General features: G+C 43.5%; 1 protein-coding gene across 3 annotated transcripts in view; it reads left to right on the top strand.

The window, feature by feature from the left end:
- Positions 1-6,394: 6,394 nt before the first annotated feature.
- AFF3 (ALF transcription elongation factor 3) overlaps positions 6,395-16,740 on the top strand; it is a 333,159-nt gene continuing 322,813 nt past the window's right edge. For all 3 annotated transcript variants that reach the window (XR_007907616.1, XM_051806789.1, XM_051806788.1), the window contains exon 1: positions 6,395-6,563. Coding sequence is in view for 2 of the 3 variants with exons in the window: in XM_051806789.1 (XP_051662749.1) it covers positions 6,511-6,563 (53 nt within the window). In the remaining variant the exon portion in view is untranslated. The remainder of the gene's footprint in view (positions 6,564-16,740) is intronic.

The following is a 16,740-nucleotide window of genomic DNA, read 5'->3' as shown; positions in this document are numbered from 1 at the left end:
TGGCATTACTCAGGGTTTGTCTGTGAGCTGCAGGCAGTAGCTTGAGATGGGGAACACGCACAATGTCTGGCACGATGTGGAGGCAGGCAGGGATTGTGCTGTGCACCACTGCCTTTGTCTCCAGCTTGCCTCTGCCTGTTCAACGAAGGCTGCCAGGCAGCAACCTTGGTCACGCGGAGGTTTTCTTCAGGGACCTACTGCTCCAAGACATGCTCTGAAACGATGCAATCTTAAACTGGTGCAGTCACTGAGAATTGTAATTATGGCATTTATTAAAGCTGTTTACAAGGTGGGAATGTCAGACAAAAGGAAGTACGTAGTTATCGCTTAACAGAATCTGACATCTCTCACAAATTCAGAAATTTTTGGAGGAAAGATGAGGGACATGTTAATAACCTTTCTCTTTCAGGTCCAAGGGGCATTGTGTGCTGCTGGCAGTGGTGACCAGCTTGAGCCTCCATCCACTGATCCTTTGGCCACTTTGTGTGATGGCCCCTGACATCTGTTGGGGGGTGACTGGCAGGCATGTGTAATAGGGAGCTGTCACTGGGGACTCCCTCTTCGCTGCCCCACATGCCTGACCCCAACCTGAAGACCCCTCAATGGGCTCTGCTTTGGAGGATGGTGTGTACCTGTCGTGCTCATTGCCAGCAGGTCGTGCCCTCCCCATCGCCGAGAAAGCCACCATCCAGCAAAAGGGCTTTGTTCAACCCAGACCCCAGGGAAAACCCACTCATAGCATTGGGTTCAGTCCTTTTGTTTCCAGGTTAAAAACTTGACCTTCCCCTCCCCTGAGTCTGAAACAGCCTTCACAGCACTTCCCTTCAGCAATTACATTTTCTTTTTAAATCTTTCTTTGGGGCTCAGGTGACAAAAAGACTTGCATAATATAAATAGGTCTCAAAACCTTTTGTGTGGGTAAAAAACTAGAGGAAAGAGAAAAACAACAGAAAAAAAAAATCTCTGTCTTTCTAATTGGCATAATTCCTTCAGCCCTGGCTTATAATTCAAGATGGATCAATTCTGCAGCTGACAAGATAGATGATGTCATCAGTACTCGGAAGCAGCAATTTATATTTCTTTGTTTGGGGACACAGCCATCCACCTACCTCCACAGGGGTCCTATGTGTGAATCAAGAGCAATATGTGGCCAGTAGACTAAGACTTGACTTAGACTTCCAGCCATGCAACTTATTAAAATAATAAATATTTCCATTATCCAGAGAATCCGTTATAGTTCTCTGGTTTAGCTATTGTTAACTAATAATTTGGATTAATTACCAAGTTAAATTATTAAAAATTAAATCCATATATTTTGCTTCTTTAAAAGAGCGATAGCTTGCAACCATTTGTGTATTATGCATGTTAAGTGGGAGAGTGATGAAATATGTTGCGTTAACTTAACTTTGACAGCATCTGTATCCATGCCATATTACACTCTGATCTTATCAAATCTCAGAAGCTACAGTGTATAAATAGAATGTGATGATATTTGCAGGAGAGAAATCACTCACAATATTTTTGGCATCTTCTGTAGTGACTAGAGAAGAGCCACCTAACGAATACAGCATATAATAATCCAATAAAGGGCTGTATAAGAGCGTAGAATCAAGGAGTACTTACACCTGCTGAGTCAGAGTTAAGGTTAGGCATACGTTAGCAATCAGACATAAACACAACTTTCATCCTAAGGAATTTCAAAGCAGATTGCAAGCTTAAATAAATAGGGAAACTGAATTCAGAGCTCATTTCACTCTCTGCTGAAGCAAAACCAGCCACAGTGCTGGAACTTAGCACTGACTTATTGAAATATTATCAGCTTAAAGACATACAGATACAGGAGGAAAGTAAAGCTATTTGGAGAGTAAAAAATTGTTCACAAAAGTACATCTTATAATGTTAAGAGTACTAAACTGTGGACTGTGCAACTGCTCAAACTGCAAGTTACTGAGCTCAGTATGAGAAAAACAGTGAAACTGGATAGGCTGTGATATACAGGTGGCTACAGTAAATAATCCAGTGGGTTTGCCTTGTTGTAAACTACTACGTTATGAAAAACTACTACATTTAAGACTCTTTACAATTAAGCCTATAAGTATATAATTATAGTGGAACGCTCTATTTGAATTTAAATAGCAAACCTATTATAAACTATAGTCATTAGACTACTTTAGAGATTCCCGGACAAACAAAACACATTCTAAAGCACTGAGACACTGACTCTGCAAAACCAGCACTAGTTTAGGATTCTTTGCCCCTGTGGAGCAGGTGCCCATCTGAAGTAGGTACTACTCAGAATGGTAAAGAAATGCTGAAGCAGCAAGACTAAATAATGCTTCTTGGCTTCTTCATCCCTTGGAAGAGATTTGTGTCAAGGCATTGTGTAAACACGGACTGAGGAACCACATATGTCCTGTGCCAGCCTATACAAGAGCTCAGAGCAGTTAATGGAGCTGCCATGGGAGGACTGCCTTGCAATGAGAGCTAGAAGTGCATTGCACACCAAGAAATGTGTGACTAGGCTTAGTAGCCCTCTCCTCGAGCAATGCAGCAGTCTGGCCTCTGAAGGAATTGCTGATGGATTAGAATGTTCAGACAAGAGCAGGCATGGATTTACTGGAGAGACATGGTGAGAGGTAACAGCCCTCGCTTTGTCCCTGAAACTGCAAGATGCACTGTCTAATCCTGGACCACACTCTGTGTGCATGGCTGTGAGGCTGCCCCAGCAACTGCTGAAATTCATAGGCAAAAAAAAAAGGTAATGCCTATGTCCCACCATGAATGCATTGGTGTGTCACAAGTGGGGTAAGATGTAGAAAATCACATTTTTGAGATTCACTGTACTGATGCTAAAGTATTTCCTACACTGGTCACCTCTAGAACTCCTCTCCTCTTCTTTGAAAGCATTCAGTTAAGGTCTTACGAATTCTCTGGCAATTAATTTCTTGGGTACACGTTTTAAAGGTAGGTCATACCAAAGAGATACTATGGTGATATTTTGCATAGAGGATGTTGACAAAGAATATAGTATTTCTCACCTCCCCCTTATTTTATGTTGCATTAAAATTATCTTAACTCTTCCTCAGGCTATGTTGCTATGCCACACTTACGACAGAGAGTCTGAGAAGTGGAAGATACCAACTTTTAAGACAATGTTCAGCTTTACTGATACATGCAATCTTTATGTAAGGTATTTGAATTACACATTGTTCCTAGGCCTTCAGCTCTTCTTACAAAGTCTGCTTGACTGGGCACAGTTGCTTGCTTATTCTTAATGAAAAGTTGTTAACAGAGGAAAGAGCACAATGAGGGGGCAAGTAATGTCTACATGAATCATTAAAAATATATGTACAACAAGCAGGATTAGATAGCACACGGAATACTTTTCTTTATATATAACCCCATGCTTTCATAAAGAGGCAGGATTCACTCCCTACAGGAGCTGAAAATATGTTGACAAGTCACACAGCAAGGGATGACAGGGGAGAGCTGGTAACTGTAGGGAAGCTGTGGGTTGCAACAGGCAGTGTGGAAGGAGTTCCTTCAGGCACAATCCTGAAGTCCTTTTAAACAGTCTGCATTATTTTATTGTATATTAGTGTTCTGATCATGGAATGCATTGGAGATAGACGGGACATTTTTAAGTAAGACAGTAGCAGGTGAGGTTACTGTTCTGTGGCTGGCAAGCGGAAAGCATTTGAGTGAACGAGACCATGGAGTACAGAGAATGCTTCAGCCACAGGAACCAACCACAGTGTTATGCTGAGGAGTCAGCAGAGGAGCACAGCAAAGTCCCGAGCCTGCCCAGTCAGGAAGCAAAATTAGAGGGAGAAGGTTAAAGGTCGCGCATACATGGAATTTCCAAAATGCCACCAGGGCCAGAGGAAAAAAGGGGAAACATCCAGCACCTGGCAGCTAACCAAAGCAGTCGAGATTTTCAATTGATATTAATTTCAATGCAATTAGTCTTGATGTTCTCTGCTCCGCATGAGAAGAGAATCATGGCCATGATGGGGAAGAAAAGAAAACCACAATAATAATATACATGCAAGAAATGTAAAAGAAAAATAATAATTTTTTGTGTTAAAACATATTAAAAACATAAAACATACTGCCTATGTCGCTATCATTATGTATTTCTGTTTGAAATTTAATTCACTCAGTGCTATTCATGCTGTTTGTTTACTTTTTCTATTGATCTCAGTTTGGATGATGAATTTAGACTACAGAATTTTGCTTCCAAGTTTCCACGTGTTTGTGAGCTACCACTTGTGAGCATTGCAGTCCACCTTGTGCTTTACAGAATGACCTTTGATCTGCTCCAGTGCTGATGTAAAGGGAGTCTACCTCTAGCAATTTAGTCCATAAAGACAGCCTAAGCCTGCCCCGCAATACGTACTATTTCAGGGGTGATTTAAGCACTTCTGCAAATCATTGTGCAAGCTGAGTCCCAGGGAAAGAATCTGTGCCATGCTACAATATGGGTTGCACAACTTCCCTTAAAATAAGAACAGTGAGGCAGCACAGGCTGTGTCTTGAAAAGGTCAGAATAAATATGCTACCCTTCGCTCCTTCACACATAACTAATATATTTATTGAGAATGTTATCTGCTTTGCAAGCTCATCCTTTCAGCCATGGTAAGCTTTACTTCAGCAGACAGAAAAATCTGTTTTCAGATGGGTTTACATGTCCATTTAGTATTGGACCAAGCCTGGCATCTGAATTGGCCTGAGTTTTTCTCATTTTCATCTTCATTTGCTCTGGTTAGACGGGGAGTGCCTCAAGCCTTCTCAAATGGAACATGTCCTTCTGCCTCCCCCGGATAAGGTGAGGAGACAAACCTGGCAGGAGCCGGCTCCTGTGTGTCAATCCAGGGCAAAGATGTGCCACATCCAGAGGGGTCGGGGGACTTCTGGCAGTAGGAGGCAGCACCACCTTGGCTGTGCAAGGGAACGGAAGCAGCTCTGGAGTGGCTCGGGACTTTCAGATGATTTGCCGAAAGCTGCGTGCAAACTGTAGGGGTTTTCAAACCTTTCCCTTGCAGCGTGCCTACGCTGCAGCCAAAGCTGGGCTGCAGCCCATGCAGGATTACCAACCCTAAATTAAATCGAACTAACTCAGAAACAAATGACATAGTCACAAAATCAGACGAGAAGCCTGCGTAAATACTTGAGCCTGAACAAGTATTTTCTTGTTCTGGGCTGCCAGGGTGCCACGCACATCGGGGTGTCCCTAGCCAGCTGCCAGCTGGATTGGGTTGGTCTCCAGGAGCAGGGATCTCCCAGTGTGGGATTGCTCTGCAGATATTCGCGTTGGCGCTGTTGCATGAATAGCCCCCTCTTTTCATCACAGATTTTGCACATTTCTTCTCCCCGTCTGCGATGACATGGCACTTCTCTGGCAGCTACTCACTGCTCAGCTGAAAAGCTCAACATTCTGGAAAGTATTTAATGTGCGTTAACCTCTCCTAATGTGATTCAGCAACTACAAATAAGGAGCGCCTGCCTCCCTTGGCCAGCCAGATATCACAGCCAGTGCCTCACGCAGGCTGGATGGACAGCGTGAGGCGTCTGACTCGCTTTGGGTGGCAAACGCTGATGATTGGTACTTGTATTTTTAACTAGAGATCACTCATTTTTAAAGGTTTCATGCAATCCAGGGACCTTTAATGAGCTACGCAGCTCTAGGTGGACCTGCGTGGAGATGGAGACTTGCACAGATGCAGTTTATTACACATCTAATGAGGAATTGTTGTATAAAGGCCTTGAGCCACCGCAACTGTGGAGAGTGCTGGGGGGTTGGGGGCACCGTGGGGGGCCGGTTCCAGCGCAGGGGGGCCACGGCCGCATCCCACAATAAATATCACAGTTTCTTCCTAGTGTTTCTCTGCCGAACGTCCTGGTGCACACCACGCATGAGGTGCTCGTCAGTCGGGGTGCTGTGGCCCACCCGAGGGCAACCGGCTAGAAGGAGGACGAGGAAGACGGGGAAAACCCCTAAAACCCCTACCCCAAACGCAACTCCGGCGAGCCAAACCCTACACTGGGGGTGCAAGTTCTCGCAAACTCCCGGTGCCCGGCGGGCTGTGCCGCCCCCCTCCCCACCCCCGCGCCGAGCGGGCGCTGCGCGGGTGCTGCGCGGGCGCAGCGTGCGCGGGGCGGGCGCCGCCTCGGCCGCGCTCCCGGCGCGCGGGTGGGAGGGAGGAGGCGCGGGGGAGCGGGGCGGGAGCGCAGCGCGGCGGCGGCGGCCGAGCCGAGCCCAGCCGAGTCGAGCCCAGCCGCGCCGCTCGCACAAGAGCTGTGGCACCGTGTGCTCGCTTTTGGGGGGAGCGTGTTTGCTTTCCTTTTAGGGGGAAGCGGCCGTGGGGGTCCGTCCCTGCCCGCGCGTGTGCGGAGAGGGGCCGCCGGCAGCGCCGGGGGTGCTCCGCGCCCTCGCCCTGCCCGCGGTGCAGTTACGATGCGCCCCGGACGCCGTGTGGTTGCAGCGCGCCGGCGCTAACATCGCTCACCATGGACAGCTTCGACTTAGCTCTCCTTCAGGAGTGGGACCTGGACTCTCTATGGTGAGTGGTGCCCCTGCTTTCCCCAGGCGCGGGGACAGAGGGGCTGCGGGAGATGTGCGGTTTCTAAAGGGTTGTGATAACTGGGGGATGTGCAATAATTTGGAATGGGTGTCCACTTTCTTAGAGAGGTGGAATAAATGTGGGGTGCGGTAATAGTGGGTGTGTGATAAGGGGAGTACACTGGCTCGAGGGTGCAATAACTGGGGCAGCGGGTGCATTAGCAGAGGGTGCAGTACCCCGGGAGGTGTCTCTCCTGCCACTTGCTCTCCCAGCATTGCTGGCCCGGCAGGAGCAGAGGGAAGGGTACCCCGATCCCCTGGCTGCCAGAGTGGATCCAGGAGGTGAGTGCGGTGTTTGGCTGAGGGCGGAGGTCTCCTGCACTCCGGCCCCTCTGCCGCCTCCCCCCCCCCCAATAGTACCTTGTGCTCACCCGCCTCTGGTACCCCGGTTTGCACTCCCGTAGCTCATCACCCATTCTTCCTGCACACCCCTTTAAAACCATCCCCTCCTCGCCCCCTACTCCCTGCAACTCCCTCCCGGACTGTCTTTATTGCGCCCCCCCCATTGCATGCCCTTGACCTCCCCCTGCTCACCCCCGTCCCAGCGGCGGGTGCGGGGCTGCCAGGGAGGAGGGGAAACAATTTCTAGAAATGTCATTAGCGGCTGGAGGTGGGAAGCGCTGCCCTCCCCCCCGCACCACCTCCCCAAGCTGCTGCCTCTGCCAAGTCCTGGAGTTTGCTGCGGGAAGCACGCTGCCCCCGGGCGGCCGCCGCTCCACGCCGCCGGCTTGGCCCTGGGGCGGCGGGCTCCCGTCGGATCCGTGTGGGGTCCGCGGGGTGGGGCGGACGCGCTCCGCTCACCGCCGGAGCCACCCGGTGTGCGGGGAGGAGCCCCCGGGCCGCGCCGGGACCCCCGGGGCGATGCCGCGATGGGAGCCCGCGGTGATACGCGATGCCGGCGAAGCCCCCGGTGGGACGCAGGTGGGATGCAGCGCGGCCCCGCCGCTCCCCCCGCGCCGTGGGCAGGCGGTGTGTGCCTGGCGCGGCCGGGAGGGGTGCGCTCCGCCGGGGCAGCGCCCGCAGTGCGCGCTCGGCCGGCCGAGTCGGGAGTGCGGGGTGGTGAGGTTACTTTTGCCTGACATGTTACCGGTGTGCGTTTTATTTTAAGCCTTGATACATAATCTATAGGTTCTGTCAGTAGGGTGCGCGTTCGACAGCGCCGGCTTACGTCCCCGGTGGCAGGTGTAGCGAAATAAGCCGGACCAGCGTGTCCCGTTAGTTGAGCCGCTTCTTACAAAAGGACCTCAGGATGACGAGAACAGCTTGCGCTGCATAATATGGGTGCTTATAAATGCATACATTGATAATATCGAGCCTAATAAAACTTTTATATTGCTGTGGGAACTTTAAAGAGTACATATAATACAAAATTAGTTACTACCCCATACAAGTTTTTAGTTATAGTATTTCTACCGATGACACAAGATTATATCCTCGTTTCAATTATAAATACTAATATGCAGTTTATATCCAAACAATAACATTTATCTCTGGCCTGATTTTAAGTTTACAGTCTGTAGGCATGGTTTTATGATTAAATTACACGGTTTTTTCTACTAAACGAGAACGGGAGAAATAATACTTTTACACATTTGAATGCTTTTTCTTTTCTTCTTGAATGAAGACAAACTTTGGGGAAATTTCCTTTTTCCAGAAAAAGTGAGCTGTCCATTAGGCTATTCCACAAGCTGGCTATTTGAGTTAATAATGAATTTGAAAAACTAATGATGTAACTCTGGGACATTAGGGCTTTAGGCTGGCAAATGCTCCTTCTCATAACATTTTTAGCATGCTTTTTGACTGTTGTGGAGCCACATTCAAATGACTTTGGTTGCCATGAAGCTCCCGTACAGGTCCAAAAGGCATGAACTGTTTTCAAGCTAAATTATCTGCTTAAAAATACCTGTATTTGACTTACAGGTGATCTTGTGGTTTCATAGCTCTTATTGTTTTTCCTTCTATAGTTTTTGCACTTTAGAAGTTGAGTTCATCAGAAGGGCTTCAGAAAGTACGTGAAAAGCCATTATGTAGTGGCAGGCCTACGTTCATTGCTAAACTTTCACCCTTTTGTAGGGGTTGAACCCCACAATTGCCCAGAACAGTGCCTAGTGAGGGGGGAGCAGGGGGTTTGCAGGTATTTGCTGTTTTGTGTCTGAGTCCTTTTGGGGCACTAGGTTATGCTGAGTGGCTTTAGCTTGGAGTATTTGAGATCATGGGCTGGAAGTTCATTGTGAAGCAGCTGTTTTGGCAAATGGTTCAAAACAGTCAGTTTTGAAAAGTTGTACAAGCAGTAATAAATAAAAACTTACTTTTGCTTAGTGAGGCCTTCCAAAGTCTGTTGTGAAGGCCATCAGTGCCTCGGGGCCCTCGGTCAGTCTCCCATTGCAGGTGAGGTGCCTGTTGCACGCTGCCCTCCTGCTGTCCTGCCCGCTCACCACTGGGCAGGTTATGGATGTTCTCCAGAAACCTGGTTTGAATTCGGTACTACACTAAGGAAAACAATGCTGTTATGATAATGTTAAGCTCTGAAGGCTTGTGAGGATGCCTTCAAAGTTGTGCAGTTGTTGCCAATAAGGGAAATAAAATATACTACATAGATAGAAAGTACTTCATGGCAAAGAGCAACACTTAGAGACTTAATTTTCTCTGCAGCAAGAATGAATGTTGTCCTCTTTTCTTTTGAATGTAGCCATAATGGCAATTTGCGCACTTAATTTATGACTGAAAATCCACTTTTTGCAGTACTTGGTGAACATTTTGCTGAAAAGTACGGTAATTAAATATTAATGTGCTGTTCCAAAGTGCTTTCTTTGATTTGAGATATTCTTGGAAAATCAGAAGGGGTTTCCAAATGAACAGCAGCATGCTAATCAATTCTCATTGATTGTTACTATTATACTATTAATGATTTTTTTCTCTAATTAATACATGCTATGTCTTTTATTTTGCTATAACATAGAAAATGTAATATGTCACGTAATGGCTATAAGACAGCATTTAACTAGTAAACTGCAATGAGAGAATATTATAATCTGTTTTTTACTAAACAGTAGTTTTTCAAGGTTGTGTTGATGCCAATAACACTTCTGCTTCCCAGAAAACAACCATAATTCGAATAGTGAAAGCTGAGCACAAACTCAAATAGAAGTTTTAAGAAAACATGCCAATATGTGGCATAAACAAAAATTGTGCCCATTGGCAAGCTTTTTCTGGAACACTTTGGGGTGATCAGCCCAACTTAATTCAAGGTGTTGTTACTCCTGACTAACACAGTTATCCTGAACACAGGGCACTAATGACTTCAAACCACAGCCCCATCTCCTGTTTTTCTTTCTCCATGCATTTGTTTGTGCGCTGCATGGGTAGTTTTACTTGTCCAGACTCAAGGATGTGGATTCTCCAGTGCCTTACAGCTTTGCATTTGTTTACACTGGACAAAAAGAGATGGAAAATCTCAGACATGTTTTATATGCCTCTTTTGCAGTAGAAGACATACTATACATGAGTGCCAGGACTAGTTCTGCATTACAGGCATTTGTGTTATTTGCCTTATGTAACAGATCTAGACCAAAATTCAGCCAGTTCCTTAACTCTGTGCTCAGGCACAGCGATAGCCCCGGTGAAGACCTGTTAGTAAAGGCCCTCCTCGCATGCTGATGAAATAACACATGTAGGCGGAGTTGTTCCCCATTCATTAAAAGCAATTAGCAGATATATTAAAGCACTTACTGTGTTGTACCAAACAAGAAAATAATCTTGAATGTAAGATATTTGTTAGCCACAAATGAAACCGTGTCTGTTTAAGTAAAAGAAGCCAAGTATGTAATTGGTTTATTTGATACTTATCTGATACTTCTGTGAGTTTTGAGTTAGCATCAGTTTTGTAGGGGTTGGATAGTCATGTAAAAAATGTGTAGCTGTATAGCTTCCAAGCTGAGATCAATATCAAATGCCACAGTATAAGATGGCCCAGTGTGTTTTACAGACCACATATTGAATTATTAGTTCATTTGCTATCTTTGGGTCTGTTCCTGCTCCATTTGAAGTCAATGAGAGTTTTGTTTGGAAGTTGCTATTAACAAAAACTGGTCAGACATCCAGCAGTCTTATAAATGAACCTTTTGTAACTTCTTGATCCCAGGTTGTCTAGCTTTTAGTCACTACACTTTGTGTAAGGCAAGATTTTTTTTTCCGTATGTTGCACAGTGTTTACTAGAGACAGTTTTAGAAAACTACTTCCACATATGCTTCTTCAGTCAAAGTAGAAGATCAAGATGTTTATTTTCAGATAGCTCCTTACTGTTACTTTGGGGGAAAACAGTCACTCCAGCCATTCTCTCAGTATGGGACAGGCTGGACCAGCTTAACGTTTTTACAGACAATACTCAGCAATAAGACCTCCCTCTCACAAAAAAAAAAAAAGCATTAAGTTAGTGTTTTCTTTTATCTCCCATCTCCTTTACACATCTACTTCAGCCTGTGTCTTGGACTTTGCCTCTTATTTCTTTCTCTTTAGCTCTTGGACTCTTTCAAACAATAATGCTTGAAATAATCTTTGTCCCCTTCTTATTTCTCTCTATGGTGTTTCCCTTTTTGCCTTCCTCCCAGTCTCACCTCACAGTTACCACCTTCCCTTCATTGAGATCCTATCTAAAAATTTGTTCTTTCTGTGATGATTATAAGTTGTGAACAAACAATAACACAAATGATAACTATAGATTGTTCCCTTCTCCTGCTTTCACAGCATGTTCTCTCTTCCTGATGCCTGTTTTTTAGGCTGGAAGCCTTTTGGGTCAGGAACTGCTTTTATCGTTTAAGTTTCTTTTTCTTACAGCACTGAACATATTGTATGTGCTAAAACATTATAAATAATAAGAGGAGCAAGCTTTTCATGGTCATAATACTTTATAAACATCAGCTGAATAATAATATTTTAAAAACACATCTGCTGTGATGTGTGAATGCCCATTTGCTGTGTGTAATGTACCATGTCCTCCTCTCTTGCTTTAAGTCTCTACTGAATCCAGAGGCTTTGTCACTGTATATCAGATGGGAATCTGACCCATCATCCCCGATTCACAGTACTCAGTTACCTTTTTTTTTTAAAGAATAATTAGTTTTCTAAACTTCTGCTTCGTTTTTGTTTAATAAGTAAAATTCTGATATGCCAATAGGACAGTGGATGTGTTTTCATCTCTTTCCCTGAGGACTGTTTGAGCACCCATGCCCAATTGTGTGATGTTAGAGATGAACAGTCCTTTGGGCTTTCATTTTGACACTCAGACCTGTAGATTTGTGCTCCTCTGGGGATGCATTCATCAGAAGTTGAGGCAAAAACCTTACTGGGTTATTGGGGAAGGATTCAGAAGAGGGCATGAGATGCATACAGCATTTCCCATTTTATGTGAATATTTTGAGGAAAATACCAGGTTTCTTAAAACTAGTGGAAGTTTTAAGCCAAAAAATACTAGCTGTGGGAACATCTTGTCATCTGTATATTAGTAATGACATCATACTCAACTCCACAACACTCTCATTGAAGACAGCAACTGTTTAATTGCAAGGTTTTTAACCTTATATAACAGATTAATCCATTTGCGTCATATTTATGACTAGGAAACAACAAAGCATGGATAAAAAGAGAGATACTTTACAGTCTGGTCATAACATTTTTAACAATAGGAGTAATAAATTAAAATCTGTAGAAATGAAGAAAAACTGATACCACATACAGCTGGAAATCAGGGAGGTTAAATTCTCTCTGAGATGATGTCACATCTGACGGACTGATCAGGTTGTAACTGTGAAGTGGCCTTGTCACGAAAAGATGTTTCAAAAGGCTATTTTCTAGGAAACTCATGGGGTGGTTAGCATTAAGGCTAATTCCAGGGAAAACCCCCAAGTTCTTTGTGAAAAACTGAAAGTAGAAAAAGGGAAAGCTTTTTTGGTTTTGAACAGAACTAGCTCTTCGTAAACCCTGCCCTGCTGGGGAGTGGGAATTACTGTTTCAGTGCTGCTGCTGCAAGCTGGATTTGCTTGCTGACTGCTCCCAGGGAGCCCGCTGGTCCCCATGCCAGCCAAATCCACTCTGTTCACATCATTACCAATAGGGCTACTCACTAGTCTTCTATCTCTTAAAATCAGTATTAAGACATTGGTTGTACTTGCTGGTGCTGCCTAAGGCCCCAGGAGAGCAAAAATAGACATTTGTAGTTGAATACTCAGGTATCTATATAGTTTCTGAATAATTTGTGGGTAACTACAGATCTATACTTAAAGAGCGAATGAACTGTAGTGACAGTTAAATGAACGTGATGACAATTATTAATATTCTGTACTAAACATCTTCTGTATAATTTCAAAAATAAAGATGCATAACCTGTGTTCCTCTCTTACAGCTTGATATCTCAACTTTCCTAGTACCTTAAGCAAGCAAAAAGTAGTGTTAGTGACTTAAGATGACTGTGTTCTATCCTCTTAGGAAGATTTAAACCTGCATGCATGTACCAAGGACTTGGATATGGATGTACCTTGGGAAATATGACAGTAGGAATGCAATTTAAACTTATCCTTGGAGATCCTTTGTGTATTTTTGAAAAAATAAATTAGTTCCAATGCAGCAGTGGTGGTCTCAGCAGTCAGGAAACACTTAAAATTATGCAGAAGGGACTAGAAATCTTTGCTAAGAAACTTTTTGTTACTGTGTTTTGTTTCTCAATAAAGATGATCCACAACTGTAAGTACTTAAAACTAAAAATAAGAGGGTTATATCTGACAAAACTGCACAACTTCTTAATGTAACCCAGTCTTTCTGTGTGGTTGTTTTCACATGTTTTAGACCAAAGAAAGAGTGGTTTGTGGCTTAGCCTGGTTTGACTACATGGCAGGAGTGGGCAAATAGAGGATAAAGGTGGCATCTTCTTATGCTGAGTATGTTTTGATTGCTTTGAGCTGTGATCGCTTCTTGTTGCATGTTGAAATCTGTTAAGAAGAAACTCATGTCCTCCCTAGCTCATGCATTGCCATGATGATGCAGTCTAGGTGACAGGTATTACGATGACCTATGGCGGTAAGAAAAATGCAAATATGACAGTGAGATGGATCAGGAGGAAAAAACATTGGTGAAGTATGCATTTGCATGGTTCAGATTCAAAAGTCATCCCAGCAGTGGTCTCTCCAACTACCTATCTGCCTGTTTCTGTCCTTGCCTTCTTTGTTTTGGTCACTGTGAAGGTTTTGGGGAGCCTGTTCTGATGTACAGGTGCTGGCAGATGTCCTTAAACCTCCTTTGGGGGACGGTTAGCTTTTTTTCTGATGATGCTAAATCGTGTCTACCTCCTAGTGATGCACCAAGACTAAATTGATTCTTTCTATCATTGACTGTTTGTGATTGACCAGGAGGGTTTGTCTTTCAGGTCTGTCAATTTTAGGAGGGAATAATGTAATTTTAATGTTTTTGTGCTCCTTTGTCTTACAACAGCAAGTGCAGTAGGTGGTTGAACCTCAGTCCAGCAAAAATGAACAGTTTGTTGACAGAGATACTCTGGAGAAGATAATTATATTGATATGCATCCAAAAGAAGACACTATTTTACGTTTTTTGTTTCTGACATAGGCAGGCAGGGGACCTGTCATGTCATCAACTGTTTTAAAGGACAAAGTAACAATAAAAGCTATGCGTGCATTTCTTCATCTGTGTTTGGTAAGGAGAGGATAACATTTTCTCAGGATGATGACCTTGGGTTAACAAAATGTAACCAGTTTAAAGAGTAAATCAGTATCACAATGTTTTTTGTTTGCAGTTAGGCCTGAAGACTGTCAGGAATTTCTTAATACAAAAGGTGTTTGTGTGCTAGTCCATTTATGCAGGCTCCCTGCAAGAAAACCACTACGATCCCAACTGATCTGAAACAGTATAACCTCTTTGCCTTCTATGTCTGGTTTTGCCAGCGAGTTTGCAGCTAGCTTGTGGAGTTTTGCCCCTTTCACCCTGTATTGTAGAATCATAGAATGGTTTGGGTTGGAAGGGACCTTAAAGATCATCTAGTTCTAGTTCCTCTGCCATGGGCAGGGACACCTTCCACTAGACCAGGCTGCTCAAAGCCTCATCCAACAGGCCTTGCAGGGAAGGGGCATCCACAGCTTCTCAGGGCAACCTGTTCCAGTGCCTCACCACTCTCACAGTAAAGAATTTCTTCCTAATACCTAATCTAAACCCATCCTCTTTCAGTTTAAAGCCACTACCCCTTGTCCTGTCACTCCATACTCTTGTAAGAAGTCCCTCTCCAACTTGCTTGTTGCCCCCTTTTAGGTACTAGAAGGTGCTAATATGTCCCCCTGGAACCTTCTCACAAATTCTTATGTTTCCTTTTCCTAAGAAGGAGTGAATCCCTTCAAAACCCACTCATGCTCTAACATAAAAGGGGCAAGGGTTTGGGGTTTGTTTGTTTGTTTGTTTTTTGGTCACTGCCACTGGCTGTGAAAATCTATTCCAAACCCATAGCATTGATAGGAAAAATGTACATGTTACCAATATATGTGGCTTAATTGCAACTGGACTTGTCTATCTCGTATTGGCCTTTTTAGCCACCAGGGTGCTTGTAGCACATGTGGGTAGAGCTCTTCCCAAATCTTTGTTCGTGAAGCCTAGCCATGATTATGTGGCTTAATGTATCCCTGGCTATTTAGTACAGATGACTTTGCAACATCTGAGGTGAAATGGCATTGAGATAACCCCAACAAAGGAAAGCACAGCTAAATGCTTTTGCTGCTAGAGCTGCACTGGCTTTTGTAGATCCAAGCAAACTACCTCCTTATGACACTCTTCAAGGCTTTGCACTGTATAAGAACTTGCCAACTTGGGTGTGTGGCTGCACGAGCATGATTACATACCAAGTGGTATAAATGCAACACTTTTTTTTATTGTTGTTCTTAGAAGGGTATAAGTAGGAGTATCTTGAACTAATTACAGCTGATGTAAAGCACATTTAAGGAAACCCATTAGGAGAGAATTAGAACTAGAGCAGATTAGCTATTCTTTAATGGCCTTGACTGTAGATCTTTTGATGCCTTGGTAGCTTTTCTAACACTCATTGCTCATCTGTCTTGACTAAATGACTGAGAAGCTTCTTTCAAGTCACAATCTGGTTGTAATGTGAAAAAGATCACTGTTTTCAGCTGAAAAAATGATTATCTGGAAAGGTAAACTCTACAGAGTTCTGTACTGTATTTGTTGTTGAGATTTAAAGCATTTTGCTGCTCAGTGTGTCAGTATAATAGAATGAGCAATCCCTAATATGCTTCCTTGGAGTTATTAATTATTTACTTTCTTGAAATACAGATCATAGACTATTTTACATGACCTCCCTTCTTATAGACTTTCTTGTCTCTCTCTTTATTTTTGTGTGCTTTGCAAATGCCTGTAAATTCATTTTCACTGAAAGGGGAAATAAGTAATTTAGATGATTGCAGCTGTTTCATAATTAATTAATTTCAATTTAAAACAATCAAATAGTGCCCATCCATTGTTCTGTGTGCTTTTCTGAGGCATTAAGATTCACAATATCAAAATAAGTTCCAGATGGAAGTGCATACTTTATAATCAGAGAAAAAATTTGTGGTTTTGTCAGAAACCTGAAGAGTCCTGCCCTGACTAAAATAGAAAGTATTATGCTTAAGCCCATTTTTCAAGTTTTGAGTCATTGCTTTAGGAGTTACTTAAAAGTACCGATTTGAAACATTTATAGGGTACTAACTTATAAACAGAACTATAGAGTGAGAGAAACAGTGATGTAGGACTATTTATTAATTTGTTTCCTCAAATACTCCTGGCATCTGTTAAAATGTAACAAGGCTTAGCGCACTTTCCCATTTTTGGCACTATTCTGTGATATAAAGAAATATTTGCAATAATAAATCATCTCTTTGCTAATAATCAATAAATAATGCATTTGCCTGATAAAAAGTGTTGGTAAAATGAAATAAAAATATTGAGCAGAAGGAAAAATGGTTGAAATGGTGCACTGAGAAAGTCCATATGTTCCTATACTTTAATAAATACTAGGGTTAGCAGAAGAACTTTTAATGTGGCAGTTTGCAATAAGAATAAAAAGTCTTTTT

This window comes from Manacus candei, unplaced genomic scaffold (genome assembly GCF_025592945.1).
Source record: "Manacus candei isolate 608988 ecotype Guabito, Panama unplaced genomic scaffold, ASM2559294v1 h1tg000069l, whole genome shotgun sequence".
Taxonomy (NCBI): Eukaryota; Metazoa; Chordata; class Aves; order Passeriformes; family Pipridae; genus Manacus; species Manacus candei.
This window is presented reverse-complemented; position numbering and strand designations above follow the sequence as displayed.